This window comes from Paramormyrops kingsleyae, chromosome 24 (genome assembly GCF_048594095.1).
Source record: "Paramormyrops kingsleyae isolate MSU_618 chromosome 24, PKINGS_0.4, whole genome shotgun sequence".
Classification (NCBI taxonomy): Eukaryota; Metazoa; Chordata; class Actinopteri; order Osteoglossiformes; family Mormyridae; genus Paramormyrops; species Paramormyrops kingsleyae.
Genome location: NC_132820.1, coordinates 9065096 through 9083171, shown reverse-complemented (window position 1 = coordinate 9083171; position 18076 = coordinate 9065096). Strand labels below are relative to the sequence as shown.

General features: G+C 54.7%; 1 protein-coding gene across 5 annotated transcripts in view; it reads right to left on the bottom strand.

The window, feature by feature from the left end:
• Nucleotides 1–18076, bottom strand: part of LOC111860824 (protein Jade-1) — a 39825-nt gene that overhangs the window by 6302 nt on the left and 15447 nt on the right. For all 5 annotated transcript variants that reach the window (XM_072706829.1, XM_072706826.1, XM_072706828.1 and 2 more), the window contains 7 exons: nt 14005–14153; nt 12494–12705; nt 12232–12399; nt 11559–11675; nt 8019–8462; nt 2205–2322; nt 726–839 (listed from right to left, as the gene is read on the bottom strand). In XM_072706829.1, the coding sequence (XP_072562930.1) occupies nt 726–839; nt 2205–2322; nt 8019–8462; nt 11559–11675; nt 12232–12399; nt 12494–12705; nt 14005–14153 (1322 nt within the window). The remainder of the gene's footprint in view (nt 1–725; nt 840–2204; nt 2323–8018; nt 8463–11558; nt 11676–12231; nt 12400–12493; nt 12706–14004; nt 14154–18076) is intronic.

The following is an 18076-nucleotide window of genomic DNA, read 5'->3' as shown; positions in this document are numbered from 1 at the left end:
TAATCATAATAATTATGGGGAGACACAAATATCAGCATCTACGCAAGTCTGGTTAGAGGGCGAGAGTGTGAGACTCCTCTGAGTTTCGGCTTGGGCTGAAATCTCCTGCTCGCTTGGTTACTGCTTCTCTGGACTCTTTTGGAGCAAAAATGAGATCCAGTAACATGTTTCAGTCGCCGCTCCTCCATGCTAGTGATGTCACATTTTGTAACAGGCCCCCCATCTTAGCAGGACCAAATGAGCAGCACCAAACTGTCTGGCCCAGTGCCCTCTGTGCTAAAGGAAACGTCAGGCCCCCCCCCCCACTGCTCTGCTGTGAGATCTTTCCATGACGCGGCTCAGAGCCACCGAGGTGGGAGGTGGTGCTGTTTGGCAGGGTGGGGGTGGGGGGGGGGTCTGGGCACTTGCTTTTATCATGAGAGAAGCTTCTTAATTTTATATTAACTATTCTCTGCTTCTAGAACATGCTCTGTACTCCTTACCCTACCATCTGAGAGCCAGATTGCCGCATCTGTTCAATTGGACCCATGGCTGATCAGGCAAGAGCCCCCCCCCCGGCTGACCCTTCGTGAGGCCCAAGACCTGGGTCCCGACCCAAACACTGGTTGACAGCCCAGGTTCACCTCACACTTCTGTGGTCTCATTCTGACTCATCACACTTCAGCAGAACCTTCTGGAAGGTTCACTCGGGACGTCAGGGGCAGGATCACTGACGGATAACTCACCCAGGTGTTTGAGTAAGGAGCCACTCTCCGCCTTCCACCTCTCCTTCTTCTCTGGGCTGCCTCTCCTGCGGTCCTTCCCTCGGTCCTTCACTCCATTCTGTCTCCCTCTCTCTCCTGCGGGAGAGAACCCAGGGAAGGCATTCAATCAGCCAATCAAAGAGCAGCATATTTCACCGTGGATGTGGTCAGCTTTACGACACGCTCGCAAACCAGGCCATGCACGTTCCGCTGTGGGGCCGTTCGAGTTTTTAAACGGTGATAAGACGCTGAAAAATGGCAAGAGGTAACAAAACCCACCGATTCTGCTGACAACAGGGTCTCTGGGGGGGGCGGGGGACTCTTCCTGGGAGCATAACGGGGGTTAAACAGCAAGGGCACCTGGCTGGCATTCAGAAGCTGGGTGGTGGGGGCAGCATATTGGAAACCCCCCCCCCCCCCAACAACATACTATACCAAAACACAGCTGTGTGAAGAGACAGGCTGGGAGGGAGATTAACGGAAATCCGAACCGAAAAGGGGTTAGGGGAGGAGCGGAAAGCCTCGGGGCAGGTGGGGACCGCCCCCCCCACGCTCTCGTGCACGGCCATCGGGGGGCGCAAAGGCTCAGGAACGTGTCTCCTGAACACAGGAGACGGCCAGTGGGTTTTTGGTTCCCCCGCACGCTGGATTTAGCGAGTCATGGGCTCGGCGCCATTCCAGGCTGATCGAGGTGGAGCTGAAGCTCAGACGGACTGCAGCATCCTCCTTTCTGCTTCTGCCTTTTCCCTCTTTTTAAACACCCCCCCCCCCCCCCCCATCAGTAAAGATTTCCTCGCTGCCTGGGTGGCACGTTGAGGTAGTGGGGGAGTGAAGGAGGCCCTGCTAGTTAGCGAGCAGCCGAACGGACAGACGGGTCTCATTGTCACACACACAGATACACATACACACAGTCACTGTCACTCACAGACATACACATACACACAGTCACAGTCATTCACAGGCACACACATACACACAGTCACTGTCACTCACAGACATACACATACACAGTCACTGTCACTCACAGACATACACATACACACAGTCACGGTCACTCACAGACATACACACACACACAGTCACTGTCACTCACAGACATACACACACACACAGTCACAGTCATTCACAGGCACACACACACACAGAAGCTTAAAGGTGCCGGCCTGGCACCCTGGGCAGACCCCCATCTCAGAGGCGAGTGTTGAGCCAGCAGGCGCACTCTGGCGTTGATGAACGGCGTAATCGCACTGCACCGCGCACCCCCCTCCTAGAGCATAAATCTCCAGGGCCATTTTTGGCACGTTCCGCTGTGGGGTCGAGCCCCATAAATAAAAAGGTCTGGGTGAACACGTGTCAGAGCCCCAGCCCGTCATTACAGAGTGGGGGAGGGTCACAGCCCCCACAGGCTATCTGCTAATACTCGTATATCCATCACCCCCCCGATGGCCCCGGGGCCCTCACCCGCTGCCGGGGCCTCCTCCAGGAGCCGCAGCTGGAGCTGCAGGATCTTCTCCTGCAGGTCACACAGTGAGAGCTTCATCTTCTCCCGGCGAGTCACCATGTAGCACAGGTTGCGGACCTGCGGGGAGAAGCATAGCGAGTCCATGGGCGGCCAGGCAGGGGCGCAAACGGCAGCCCGTCAACATAAGACCAATCCCACCCACGACACCTGCCACATTTCCAATGTAAAGAAAATGGTTGTGGGCCACAAAGTGACCTGGGGGTGCCGCATGTGGGCAGCGCCAAGTGACCTGGGGGCGTGGCATGTGGGCAGCGCCAAGTGACCTGGGGGCGTGGCATGTGGGCAGCGCCAAGTGACCTGGGGGCGCGGCATGTGGGCAGCGGCAAGTGACCTGAGGGCGTGGCCTGTGGGCAGCGCCAAGTGACCTGGGGGCGCGGCATGTGGGCAGTGCCAAGTGACCTGGGGGCATGGCATGTGAGCAGCGTCAAGTGACCTGGGGGCGCGGCATGTGGGCAGTGCCAAGTGACCTGGGGGCATGGCATGTGAGCAGCGCCAAGTGACCTGGGGGCGTGGCATGTGGGCAGCGCCAAGTGACCTGGGGGCGCGGCATGTGGGCAGCACCAAGTGACCTGGGGATGTGGTCTGTGGCACCCCTTTGTGCCCTTCAATTGCCCTCTGAACAACAGAAAGATCATTATCCCTGGGCCGCAAGCACAGGCAGTTCCACATCACAAGGAGGAGACAGTGTCAATAGGAGTCTTTTGAGGGTTGGGGTAAGACGATTTTCCAGCGTCAATTTCTGCCTCAAATCTGCCTTCTCCAGCAGCTTCCACATTCCTCCTGTGTGCATCTCACCGGTTGCATTTATATATGTCAACATGGGATGGCAGGAGAGTAAACAAACATGAGGGATCCTGGATACGCGTTAGTCATCTATCCACGTCTGTCCTGTCTATCGCTGTGCCGGACCCCCAACGGCGGGATAGATGGCGCGGAGGTTGGGGATTAAATGAGGAGACTGTGTCTCCCTGACATGTCGCGGCGATGGCACGGCGTCCTGGAAGCCTGGAGGACAATGGCTAGCTTGTTCCCCGTGAGACAGGCTAGGCGGTGGTGGGGGGGGGTGGAGAATTAGAGACATAAAAGAGAAGGGGAGGGAGGGGTCAAAATAGGAAAATAGAAGTAGTATAGAAGTCCCTAACAACCATTTGAAGTTTACAGAATTTCTTTATACATTAATCATTCTGATTGGTGTATTTGTACTGGCGTCCCATCCAGGGCGTTTCCCAGCCACCGGAACCCTGCGCCCAGGAAGCGGCGCGGTGTTTATCCGGAGCGGCACACGGCTGACATTTTCCCATTGCCCACACCAGCCTCGTTCTGGGAGCCGCGCCAGCAGTCCCGGGGTCGCCGGTCCTTTGTCAAGCACGATGTCACCTGCGAAACCGTCTCCGCTCAGCACGCCTGTCCCCACGCACCGAGGTGGCAGGGGGAGGGAGGTCACCGATTCGGGGGAACTCAGCCTTTTTTGCAGTGCCAAGCACCTGTCGGGGTAATTAGTGCCCGGGGGCCGGGGCACGCCGGGACGCTGCGTGAACAACGGTGGCACCTACAGATGGGTCCCCTCCCACTTGGCCCTACACGGACGTCCTCGACCAATCAGAATTCAGCAGAACGACATTTAGCGACCAGAACCTTCTAGAATTCTGTACAATTACAGGAAGGACCTATAAACATATGGCAGAACGGCAGAAACGAACGCGTTTAAATAACCAAAGATGTGGCACGTAAAGACCTTCCATTGACTAAACTAATACGGTTTGGCCACTTCAGCCTGCAATGCCAGTCTAGAGCCCCCCTAAAATCAGTACAGTGCCCCCCAACCCTGAAACGGGTAACCTCAAACCACACCACCTTCCCGGCATGACAGTCTCCTGCCAGCTCGAACCCGTGGCACCGGCCCTAAGTCCATCCCGGGAGCTTCGCCCTTTTCCCGTTCTGGCAGTTTTCCCGACTGCCGGACCACCTCTTGAAAAATGAGCCCATGGTCTATCTTTCCAGGTCCAGAGTGTGTCTGGCATCACGGGGCCGTTGTGCCAGAACAGATCGCCGTTTGAACTCAGTCCATAAAAGATTTACGGCGAACTGGGAACGTGAAGCGCGATTCTTATTCTGGGTGACTTCACACGATGAGAAAAGGGTGGCTGATGTATGTCGGTCCCAAGGGTCCACCGGACGTAAGAGAGACGCCAGGGTTGGCGGAATTGATGTCAAAATAAGCCAGTGAGGGTCTGCAGAAAGACACCTTGGCAAACGAGGTGTCTGCTTTATTTAAAAAAAATAAATAAAAGCTTGTATTGACATAACAACTGGCATGTCGATATAAACAGCATTTTTAAACCAATTCATCACCAAAGTGGAATGCCCATTTTGGCCCAGTGGGACGGCCTCGTACCCGGCCCTAACAGCTCACCCCCGTACGCGCAACCCCCCCCCCCCCCCCACCGCTATCGATTACACATGGGACCCAGCTGCCGCTGCATATTGGCTAAGGTGAGACATGCGGATGGTTCCGGAACATTCCCTGAGAAGATGACACACCGATTCTGGATGATCCCCCTCCTGGGATAAATTCAGCCATGTCGTTCACCCGTACCCAGGTGACGGTGACATGGACGGCTTGAATTCGAAGAGGAGATGCTCGAGATTTAGGAAGTCAAGACGGCGCGTCAGCTAACGCTGTGCAGCTCAGCCCGAGACGCCAGAATATGGCTGCGTCTCTCGGTGTGGTGATGGACGGCCGAGGGTTTACTGCAGAGAACGGCGCCGTAAAACACTGGGACACCGGGTCAGCACCGGGCCAGCTGTGAGTCGGGTATTTAATGGACACTCCGTTTTAGTGGGGTGAGGCCGACAGCCTTCCGGAACCTTCCGACACGAATCACGGCCCTGGATACCTACTGGAGCCTGAGCGTAAGGCCTCACCGGGGAGGCTACTAGGAATCCGGAGTTTGCACTTCGATAATCTGATTATCTGAGCTCACCTGCCGAAAACGGACGCCAGACCACAGCCACGTCACGGTGGGAGGGGCATCAAATATTTACGCCCCGCGGATCATTTTTTCATGCCTTTGTGGGGGAGGGGGGGGGACCAGTACTAACGATTTTTTTTTAAGGGGGGGATTTTTGCCATCAGAAAGCAGAGGGAAGGTCCGCCTCTGGAACACGGCATATCCCGGAAAGCTGGGGGGGGGGGGGGAGACAGATTTATACGTGCTGTAAACACCGTTTCCTGGAACCCGAGCTGCGGCAAATCCGCACACACCGGCGTGATATGAAGTTGTCAGATCGTTAATTGCTTCGTAAATATTGCGCGTCGTAATTACATTCCAGGTCACTGAGCATAAAATAAAGACGCACATCACGGTTGATACGTTTCCAGCAAACGAACGAAGTAGACAGGCACGTCTCTCCTGCTGCGATCCAAGGGGCCGGGTGACTCTCGATGGCCGGGGGGATTTAAATCCGGAACCATCCATCTGTAATGTGATGAGTCAGAATCTGCTCTCCCGGGCAGAAAAGCGAGACGTTTTTCTGTAATTCTGTCCTTTCCGTGAACCCTCGGCACTGCCAGGAATGTCGTCTGCGAGCGGGAACCACTGAAAACAATCAGGCGGGGGCCGGGGGGGGGAGGGGGGGTCACCCATATGGGGGAGACATGAATTGAAACCCAGTTGTATGGCATTTAATCCATCCACCGCCCTTTCACCCGCAGGCGAGGTTTCCTCTCAGACCTTGTGAGGGGGGGGGGTTTGGGAGTTGGGGCATTCGGGTGGGGCGGGGACTCACCCGGAGCCAAAACAAACCAGCTGACGCACTCACTCCTGCATGTCGGACGTGGGCCCCGCAGGGTCATGGGGGGGGGGGGGGGGGGTGCTTTTATGACCACCTTGATGGAAAGTCCACCCAAGTGTGGCCCGGAAGGTGGACTTTCGGATTTGAGCCCCCCCCCCCCATTCCCAGCCTCAAAGCCCGGGAACGACTCATTTCCATGACGTCATTTCCACTGCAAAAACGACGCGTAGTACCATTGCACAAGGCAAAGAACATCCGAGCATACAGGGGTGTGTTTGCCCAAAAAGTAAAAATAAATAAATCACTTCTGGGCCACCCCTAGTGTAGTGACACTTTCTTTCCAACAGGGGTCCCCCACCTTGGATACCCCATACAAATGTGTGGTTTGAGTGGTGGGTAGACACCGCCGCTGTATACAGATGGCCGCATTCCCCAGCCTGCCCTTCCGGGGTAGGTGCTAACTATGAAAACATAGAAAGTGTAGCCGGACGTTAAAAGAACACCCTGGAGATTATTCCACCCTAAGCCTCGCTAATCCTTCCCAACGTCCTTCCACTGAGCCAAAGGCACAAAAAAAATTAAGGCAAACCACTGCCCAGTGCTAAGAGCAACAACCAGCCAATCACGGCCTCAGATTCTCTGCCAGGGGTTCCTCTGTCCTCCTGATCGCCAAGCCCGGGTCCCCCCCCGCTTGGGGACGCAGGGGCGGTGGGCAGGATGGGGCACAGGCACGACGTCGCAGGCATTGGCGTAATCCACGGGAAACGCTTCCCAACTGGGAGAAAATGCAAATGTGAGATTTGGATAAAAAAAAAAAGAAGAGAGAGAAAGACAAAAGGAGAAGCGAAACACATCTGAGACCAGCAAACAAGTGTGGCATTCGGCCCTCTTTCCGAGAGAGGATGGAAATTAACTTTAAGGAGCCGTTTAAGCCCCCCGCGGCACACCTAGAAAGTTCCACCACTTAATTTTAATTGCTGGACTTAATCAAATTGTAAACGGGAGCTAAGTAGCCGCCAAGGGGGTCGAAACAGGAGGGTGTTCGTCCACAGCGAGTCTCTGTCCTCCCTCAGAGCCCGGAAGAAGAGGTGCCTTGCAGGCATCGATCTGCCCCCTACAGGTCAGGCGTAATTCAGCGGTATCGCCGCCCCCCAAGCAGCCCAGGGGAGCAGGCAAGTTCCAGCATTACTCTGCTTCAGTAATTAATAGCCTGTTTGGAGGTTGACCGGGCAGCTTGGGGGGGGAGCATAATCGTTTTATAGGACACGCTGAGCCGGAATTGCCCTGGAGGAAAACCAAAACACAGCCTCGTTTTTGGGTAATACAAACTCCGGATGACGTGTGTGTGTGTGTGTGTGTGTGTAATTACCAAGACCTCTCACGCGTTCCTGTGCGGCCTACTCGCTCTCATTAACAAGCACCTCTCCCTGCATATTTTTGCATTTTTATTCATTTAGCAGACACTTTTATCTGAAGTGAAGTGTGTTTTTTCTTGGAGAAAGCTGGGGGTTAAAGGCCTTGTTCTGGGGCCCGTCGGTGATGTTCGCTCAGCTGACCTTAGGATTTGAGACTGTGAGATTTCTGGTAACAACCTACTAATTCATCCGTCTCCAGTGACCACTTATGGATGGTTGGAGGTCAACACCCAGGGGGACCGCATTTCCCAGAAGCAGCCCAGGGGAACCGCATTTCCCAGAGGCGACCCAGGGGAACCGCATTTCCCAGAGGCGACCCAGGGGAACCGCATTTCCCAGAGGCAGCCTTGGGGACCGCATTTCCCAGAGGCGGCCCAGGGGAACCGCATTTCCCAGAGGCGACCCAGGGGAACCGCATTTCCCAGAGGCAGCCTTGGGGACCACATTTCCCAGAGGCAGCCTTGGGGACCGCATTTCCCAGAGGCAGCCTTGGGGACCGCATTTCCCAGAGGCACCTGGTGGGACGGCGTTTCCCTGACTCACCCTCTCCAGATCTTGCCGCAGGTGCGTGAAGAGCTTGAGGCGCCGGTAGAGCACGTCCTGCTCCTGCTGGGCCAGGTCGTCCACCTCGTCCTGCTTGAGGGCCAGCAGTGGCCGGTTGAACCCGGACCGGCGCCGCAGCTTCCAGTACTGGTAGAGGAAGTCGACATGGGTGTGCGACAGCCGCAGGCCTTCAGCCACGTCGGCCGGCTCCACCAGTCGGTAGAACTCGTCCTCCAGCTCCTGCAACTTGCGCTTGCGCTGGCCCGCTATCTCGGGCTCTGCCTGTTCGGCCCGGTCCGGCCGGCCACCCTGGATGGCGCTGTGCTCGGCACAGTATGACTTGAAGCGCACCTCGTCGTTCTCCGCCAGGATGGTGCGCATCTCCAGGCCGCAGTCGAAGGCGCATGTCACGTGGAAGGCCACAACGCAGGTGGGCATGGAGCACTGTGGCAGACAATCGCGGTAATTCATTAACTGGTTTGCAATGCAGTCAGTGATCGATAACCATCAATCCAATGCCAGACTGCTAATCCTGCCCAGGGTCAGTAGGGGGCGCTGTAGCCTATCCCATTGACCAAAAACATTGATTACACTAGGGGGTTTGATGTGACTTCATGTGTAGGACAAAAAAGCCAACCCCAGATACATGCCCCATTGTATAAAAACTATCCAGCATATACGCAAGTAAATTTACATTACATTAGCAGTTAAAAAACGTATGTATAAAAGTGTGTGTGTGTGTATTATATATATATATATATATTATATAAATAAAACATACGTACAGTGTACATGTCAGCATATTACACTGGCACATATTTATCTATCTGGCAGACGCTTCTGTCCAAAGCGACAGAAAACAAAACAAGATGAAACAGAAGGAGCAGGCAGCTGACAAGGTGCCCCGTTACACGGATAAAACACCACGGCTTCTCAACCGCCGGCATCTTCAGACTATCCCGTTCTGTAAGTGCGCCCATCCCGCCCCTTATTTGAGATTCCCTTCCGCACTGTAACTGTAACATGCAGTGCTGTGCAGAAGTCTTAGGCAGCCTAAGGATGATGTTCAAATGACCTTCATGTTGGGTGTAAAACCATGACATCATGCCTGTCAAAGTGTGTCAGCTTAGTCTAACCTCTGCTAAAGTCACCACATTATTTCCGGCAACCCATGTATGACGCGACCACTATCACACTCATATAGCTAATCAATATCGCAATAACTTTTTGAACTAATTAAATCAATTAAGTGACTTTTTGGAAAACAGAAGAGTTACTAGTTTATATTGTGTCACTCAATCTATATATGCACTAATGTTAAATAGTGTTTTTATTCTGAGCAAAAGTGCACTTACTACCCAGATAAAGTCTTAGGCAGCCACAAGTCATTTAAGTGTTGTATGTGATTCAATAACAGAAAAATAAAAATGTTTGCAAAGGGCCCCATTGACCCCCCACGGCCCCCCCACCCCCATTTCTGCACTCCCTATCGCTCCACCAGTGGATGTACTACACTGACAGCCAGAAGCAGGGCTGTAAAACCAGAAAAACACGGATAAAATGACTCTTAAGTGTGAGCATTCAGAAGATCACATCTGATTAGACACTGAGACAGAGAGAGACGCTTTTATCGACAGCTGGGACTGACCATTTAACGATCGGGCTAAATTTATCTGTCAGACACGTTCTCCTGCTGGCCATCTGACTGTCCTGAGAGGCGGTACGGCAAGTGGCTCGCGGCCTACGCACATCCCCCCCCCCCCCCCCCCGCGGTGATTCACAGCTATGCTTTTTTTGTTGATGTTAATTTAAACTCCCTTAAGCTGTAATTGGTGACTGTTGGCTTTGCTTCAGGTGGGATGGCGAACGGATGGAAGGGGGGAGAAGAGGGAGTAGGGGGCAGATTAACGAGAGTGGTGGGGGAGGGGGGGCGGAAAACAAAAAGAGGTGAGTAAGTGAAAAAAGAAATACAGACGTCGGTTTATAGGAAGTGTCATCGCCATCTGCAGAGTTAGGCGTTAGGGACCTGGGGCGTTTACAGGGGGTCCTGCCATGAAATCCATGAAGCCCCCCCCCCCCCCGGCCCCCTGCCCTGAAGGATTCACACCCCCACTCAGACTGACACATTGCACTGATTTCCCCAGTGACTAATATATCCATCCACAGGGTGTCTTAAAGACCCTCTGAAATAAACAAGATCTGTTCTGTTGTTGACGCTCTCTCTCAGCCAATCAGAAGCCTCTTTCTTCCGTGTCGAAGATGTCACCGGGGCTTCGGGGCAGATCGGATATCGCCGGTTTAACTACAGCGGCGGTTTCCCTCATTACCCCGGGGATCTATGAATCACCACGCTGGACGGAGGCTCGCACTCTGGCGAGCGTCGGAGACGGTCCCGACCGCTCGTTAAAACCCCCGCGCTTCTGCTTGCACAAGGTTTCTGGTCTGCTGGCCTGTCTGTTACGGGAGCGTCGGGACCGAACAGAGAAACAGAGGATAGAAAGACTGCATGGGTGACGGCTGGTTAAATGGCAGGCTCTGGATTGGCCGACGCTGGCAGCCACAGAGGGGAGAAGCGACGCCCACCAAATCCTGCCACACCACGGCAGGAGGAAATGTCGCCATGGATATTTCAGCACTCTGCTCTGACTCAGCCTCAGCCTCGGCTGCAGACGGCAGAGCCTGACTCCCCCGATGGCTGGGAGGAACAGGCACTGGTGAAAAACACCCGGTGGTTTTTTGGTTTTGTCATATATTTACTGAGCTGATGAGTTTAATGCGGTTGCTGGCATTTTGGTTGCCAGATCAATGTGATTACTGGTTACTGCTGCATGTAGTGGATCAAAACAGCAGTGTCCTCCCAGCTGACAGTTTTAAGTCAAACCAGAGCAGCTGGGAGCACTGAGAGGGCGGGCCTACCTGTATGCAGGTGCCGGTGTGGGCGGGCCTACCTGTATGCAGGTGCCGGTGTGGGCGGGCCTACCTGTATGCAGGTGCCGGTGTGCTCTCGGCACTGAGGGGGCGGGCCTACCTGTATGCAGGTGCCGGTGTGGGCGGGCCTACCTGTATGCAGGTGCCGGTGTGCTCTCGGCACTGAGGGGGCGGGCCTACCTGTATGCAGGTGCCGGTGTGCTCTCGGCACTGAGGGGGCGGGCCTACCTGTATGCAGGTGCCGGTGTGGGCGGGCCTACCTGTATGCAGGTGCCGGTGTGGGCGGGCCTACCTGTATGCAGGTGCCGGTGTGCTCTCGGCACTGAGGGGGCGGGCCTACCTGTATGCAGGTGCCGGTGTGCTCTCGGCACTGAGGGGGCGGGCCTACCTGCATGCAGGTGCCGGTGTGGGCGGGCCTACCTGCATGCAGGTGCCGGTGTGGGCGGGCCTACCTGCATGCAGGTGCCGGTGTGGGCGGGCCTACCTGCATGCAGGTGCCGGTGTGGGCGGGCCTACCTGTATGCAGGTGCCGGTGTGGGCGGGCCTACCTGTATGCAGGTGCCGGTGTGGGCGGGCCTACCTGTATGCAGGTGCCGGTGTGGGCGGGCCTACCTGTATGCAGGTGCCGGTGTGCTCTCGGCACAGGCTGCAGGACAGCGCCCAGCGGCTCTGGGGGATGTGGGACACCTTGGTGATGGGCTCCATCTTTTCGGGGCAGCCGATGCTGACCTGCAATGGAGCACAGGCCACGTGACTGAGGCGTTCGTGTCGCGGGGCCAGAGCTAACCCCCGTAGAAAGACTCGAAACTCAAAAACACAGAAGAACATTACACTTCCGCTTCTCTCTGTTCACCCCATGGCGACATGAGTAAGCACTCCCCCCCCCAGTTTGTCCTGCGAGATCCAGTTTGTTCTCACAGGAACAGAGCTTTGGGTTTAAGGTCAGGGGTATGCCGCTGACACTGCGACCCAGTGTGATGGACAGATTTACAGTTTCGTACAGTCAGGCGTGTTTGCAAGAGCAAACCTTCTCCTCATCCTTCAAAGAAACCAACCCAGGCACTTGATGAGAACTCCACCTGTCACCCCAAAACAGAAATACCATTCTACTACTAGCCATGACACATGAGCCAGCGGCCGGACACGGCCAATCGAAACGCCTGTGACATCATAAGGAAGTTGATTAACCCCTGCTAGCCTGCTCTGCTGTGCCATAATGCTTGTTTGTGCTAATGAGGCAGCCTGACGTGTGTTCCCAGCAAGCCGCCACTAGGGGGAGCCTCACCTCTGGGATCCATAAGGCACAGCTGACGTGCACCCACTTGGTACCGCTGCGGGTGGGCTTCAGTGCCCCCCCCCTCTTGGGGCACAACAGGCATTTGGGCTGGACCCCCAGGGCACAGGTTCGGCACAGCCAGCTCCCCCGGGGAACCTTCAGGATGCCGTAACAGGCCTGGGGGAGGGAAGAAGAGCCAGGTTTGAATCCCATGAGCCCAGCACAGAGAAAACGCCAACCCCTAAACACCGCCCCCCCCGCGACAGCTTGCCTGGTGCACGCAGACGTTGCACTTGTCACAGAAGACCATCTCGTTGCCGTCCTCGCCCTCGGGCGAGCGGCACACGTCACACACCACGTCCTCGTCGTACTCGATGCCCAGGCCCTCCTCCGCCGCGATGGCTAGCCGCATGTTCTCCTCGCACCTCCGCTCCAGCTCCACTATCACGCGCTCCATCGTCGGCTCATCCAGCTCCGGCAGGGCTGCCAAAGGAGGCGGGGCCAATTAGGCCGGCCCACTTTTGTGACAGGCCCCGCCCACTATATTCCAATGCGCCAAAAATGCTCCTCAATCATGGAGGGATTTAGTCCCTCAAAAGCCATGGAGCCAGTTAAAAGTCAGTTAACAACCATTTTAAGCCATAAATCATAAAGGTTCATTTACATATTTTTCTAGCAATGGTGAGGCCTACAAAGTGTCGGTGTTCTTCTGGAAATTGTCATATGACCAAGTTTCACTCAGGTGTGTATAAAGGGGCGGGGCTACAGTGGCAACAGCTGAAATCATTGGCTAATAAGGTTGGCCCCTCTGTAGGGCTTATGGCGCCTCTTATGCACCCCCACCTTAAAAAAAAAATCCTTGAATTGCTTCCAGTTTCGTCCAATTAGCTGACTTTTCCTCATTTTATTTCCTCATTTTAGTATCGCTAAACATCTGCCACAGTGTTCACCGTGGGCTCCTGTCACATGACCTGTAGGAACCCAGCAAGCTGCACAGATAACACAGGCCTCAGTCTGCAAACAAAGCAGAGACCCATCAAGCCGAACCTGGAGCCCTGAGACGCATGTGCTTTACAGGTCAGACAGGCACTGCGATCCACTGTGTTTGTATCAGGGTTTCACTGCGATCCACCGTGTTTGTATCAGGGTTTCACTGCGATCCACTGTGTTTGTATCAGGGTTTCACTGCGATCCACTGTGTTTGTATCAGGGTTTCACTGCGATCCACCGTGTTTGTATCAGGGTTTCACTGCGATCCACCGTGTTTGTATCAGGGTTTCACTGCGATCCACTGTGTTTATATAAGTGTGCGTTTGTAGGGGAAAACACCAGCGATCAGTGGGTAAGGCTTAAGTTCATCCTGCCCGCGTCAGTATTTATTCAGCAGATTACGACTATTAACACAAAAGAGATTATTTTCCTATTCAATGGCAAAATTCCTAAGTCAATATTTGAGGCAGTACTTACCGATCTTTTAATGGCAGGGAAATCAACAGTTGTCTAGGGAACACAGATTAATGAATTTTTTACTGACAAAGGGAATATTCCTATTACCATATGGAGTTGGGGGGGATCTAGAGTCAATATGGAGGAAAAACCAACCCCCTCCAAGTCAATGGTATGTCCCAGTATATACTGATTCAAGCCTAGCTCAACAAAACGGAAGGTGACAAAAGTATATTACTGGAGGGGTGTTCAATAGTGGTGAGGGATTGTAGGGAGGGGGCTCGGCTTTTAAACTGGGCCATCCAGTATGTCGCACGAGAATGAAAAGTCTCTTACCCATTTCCCTGAACTCGGAGTTGACCATTTCCAGCCAGAACACATCCAGGTCGTCCAGGTCGTACAGACTCAGGGGCTTGGCCGGGGTCGCAGCGGCCCCCTGCTCCCCCTCGGTGGTCACTATGCCCTGATTGAGCTCTGGCACCAGCCTGCATTTATGGGACACGGGCGAGAAGGCGGCGGTCAGCGTCACGCGGGTAAACGAGGCGTCTGTGCCCCGTGGTCACAGCGACCCCCCTCCACCTCTCACGCACACTCCTCCCCATCTGATAGGCCAAGGTGGGGGAGGCTGTAACCATGGCGACGTGTTAAATCACACGCCGTGCCTCGTCACTCCTGGCCGGTCAGGAGATAGGAGAAATCACGGTGCCCGGGCCCAGTTTCGCTGAACAGCAGTGGCCCAGTTCTCCCCGGGTTCGACTGAGGCCGAGGGACAGGCACGACCTCTGGAAAGCGACGGCTGGCATCAACGATGCCCCCACACATCTGGCTCCACCCCTCCCACCCGTTTCAATTTTCCGCACGTCCTCTGTTCGTGCCAAGGTCCGATGCAAAATAGGTATGCAGAATTGGCATGGAGCCGGCCTATCCGGCCAGCACCTGCATGCAGGGAATCCTGGGAGACGGTAACCAAACCGCGACGGGTGTCTGTTGGGCAGCGAACAGGGGTTCTTCACGCCACAGAATGCTCCAGTTCTCCGGGGGGGGGGCGATGACTCGGGATCCCCTGGGCGTTTCAAGCAGACCGCCAGCACAAAGCAGAACCACTAGGGGCTACAAGAGAAACTAGAATAATGCAGCCTGCTGGGACACGGCGGAATGATCCGGCGGCGTTTAGGCGACACGGTGCTAAATGAGCGTTTGGTTCCGGTCCCCCCCCCAGAGTCGCCCCGCCGTTCGTTAGGTCAGGATCCTACACATTTATAGCCAGGAAAAGCGAATTCTGGCTAGATACTGAATCTTAGAATAGCAAATTATGGAGAAATAGTGCTCAAGACGGTTTGAGGGGGTGGGGGAGGCTGAAATTAGGGCAGCGGTGCTTAATCGGCACTGTCTAGGCCTAATGGGAGCGGCAGGGCTGCTTTTTATGTCTAGTGTGGGTATGTGTGTGTGTGGCGTCACACACAGTTAATTCAGCCAGAGCATTCTGACACACTGGGCCGTCAAGGATATATGTGAGTCTTTAGGCCACTCAGTGAAAACTCCCTAGATACATCCACTGACACAGACCACGCCCACTCACACCGGCCACGCCCACTCACACCGGCCACGCCCACTCACATATGACCACTCCCACTAACACATGACCACACCCATTCATGCCCAGCGATTTTCAGTCACGCCAGACTCTCATACCGCCCCCCTGCAGTATGCAGGAGAGAAAACAGGCTGTCTGGACCCACAACAGAAGTTTGAATCACATGCTGTCATCGTGAGGGGGGTACATATGCATTTTGAAAAATAAAACATCCCTTACTGCAACTAAAATGCACAGCATGCCGGGCCCATGCTTTTTGGCGTTTATGACGACCTTTCCATCAACTCACCTATCAATGTGGCACAGACCGCCTTAAGTGTCTCCATGGCGACATGACCTCACGAGTCTCCTCCTAAATTACCCCAGTCAGCAGATTCCACCCATTCCGTCAGCCGACAAACAACAAACATGGAAGGGCAGGGGAATTCCACCGGAGAATTTTCCCATCCGCAGGCCTGCTGTGACCCATTCCCGCTCTTCCAAACTCCCGGGAGAGAGAGAAACCGAGCGCAAAGGTGCCACGTCCTACCAAGGGCGGAGGCCTGAGGCCCACCACCATGACAACTCCCATCCCCCAGATAAACCAGGAAAGCAAGCACCCATTTTAAATAGGAGTGGCGGGGCAATGTGTGGGTTAAGAGGCTGCATCTCTGAGCAGAAGGTTGCTGGTTCGAATCCCACGGTTGGAAGAATGATTTTGCCTTTGGGCTCTTGAGCAAGACCCCTAACTGCTCCAGGGACTGTCTGACCCTGCCCTAAAAAAAAAAACTTATGTTGCTTTGGATGCTAAATAAATAAAATGTAAATGTGAATAAAAATCACAGGTGTTCCAAGATTCCCTGAACCGATAGGGCATGTAAAACTGCCTGGCAGAATGGCTGTGCTGTGAAATTCAAAACAGACCCCCACCTAAGAAACACACCCCCGGTATTCATCACATGTGAAGGCGGTGGGGGGGGGGGGGGGGGGGGATCTGGTCCAATCAGGGTGTGAAGTCACAATCTCATGCCTGAGGAGCAAAACTTCACACCATCCAGGAAAATAAATCAGCCCCTCCGAAACAGAAAGCTGGGGAGGTTAGGGAAGGGGAGTCTCCCTGGGCTGTCGACTGGGGAGGGAAAGGGAGGGGCATGAATATAAAGACTGACCTTATCAAGGGAAACGTGAAACAAGAAATTTAGTTTATCTGTTTATCTTTATCATCCAAACATTTAAGGTTTCCTGGGGGGGGGGGGTTCGGGGCTGAAGCTGGTCTCAGCATGGAGGACAAGACAGGTGCAGCCCACACACACACACACACAGAACAGACGGGATTTGAACCCCAAACCATGGAGCTGTGAGGATTTTACATCTTCACATATCGGAGAAAATAAGCTTAAATGAACGACATGGTCCATGCTGTGAGGTCACAGCACTTGCCAGATCAGGACAAATGTCTAGCAGAGAGGTGTGGAGCTATGGCACACGCACACGCATGCACACACACACGCACGCACACGCACGTGCTGCAGCTGCATCCAAAACCCCCCCCCTCTCCACTTCCAGACTTCCCGTAATTCTAGCAGCAGTGGGACATGTATAAAAACATGCCGTATACCCGAGGGGGGGGGGGGGCCTGTTTTCATTCATGTCCCCCACTGAATGGCCCCAAACATGCGTTGGCTGGATGCCAGGGGGCCTCTCTGCCTCCCCCCCCCCACGACCCGCCCCTTACTGTGTTGCTAAAACACATAACTCTCCTGGCACACGCTGCTCAGCTCCCCCCCCCCCCCAAAGATGCTACCAGCCACTGTTTCCCAGCATCCTGCTCACTGATTCATGCGGCAGACGCGCCTGGTTACCAGAGAAACCGTTTTCTGAGCCGTCCGGGGATCGACGACATGCGAGGAAGTGCGATGCCATGTTGCTGAACACACACGCGGCGGGGGGGGGGGGGGGGGGGGCAAGATGTGAGGCCTGTGGTGTCAGTTTCATCCACTTTCCACTGGGGGACCTCTTGGAGAGCCCTCGTACCAACACCTACCCCCCCCCAGGCCTGTAATGATCTGCTTTCGTGTTGCGAAGTCGCACTGGGAGGAAATGACATCATTAAGCATGAGTCAAGTGCTCGGGGCCGGCGTTCCCCCGAGTACCCCTCCCCATCCCTGGCAGAGCTGGCAAACGGCCTCAAATTCGCTCTCGCCGTGACTTCCCGTGCCTGATCCCGGGGGGCTGTGCGACGTTCCGGAACAGTCCATTCACATAGCAACAGTCGTAACTCATTTCCAGGTGAGGGCATCGTAAACGGGGAGCTAATGCACTTGTCACTCAGTCGCCGGCGATCGATTCATTCTGCACTGTTGATTTACGCGGCCTGGAGCCGCTCTGATGGCGTGTCGGGTGTCTGCTGGCAGCGGGAGGATCGTTTACGGGAAGCGGGATGACTGGAGCGGCGCTCACTCTCAGCCGAGACCCTCGGGGGGGGGGGAAGTTTGACAGAAAAACCCTGGGGGGGCTTCTATCAGTGGAATATGAAAAAGAGGGGGCCCAGTGAGGGTGCCTGAACTAGCTGAGGGGTAACAAAAAAAAAACAGCCTTCGTTCTGGACCTCGTAAGACGAGTGGAAACTTACAGGAGCAGGTAGCACTGGGTCTGGCGTAGGCAGCAAACCATGTTCTCAGGTGCATGACAGCCAATTATATTTTCAGGTGCATGGCAGCCAGTGACATTTTAAGGTGTGCGGCAGCCAATCACTTTCTCAGGTACACGGCAGCCAATCACGTTCTCAGGTGTGTGGCAGCCAATCAGACTTTCAGGTGCACGGCTCATTTCCTC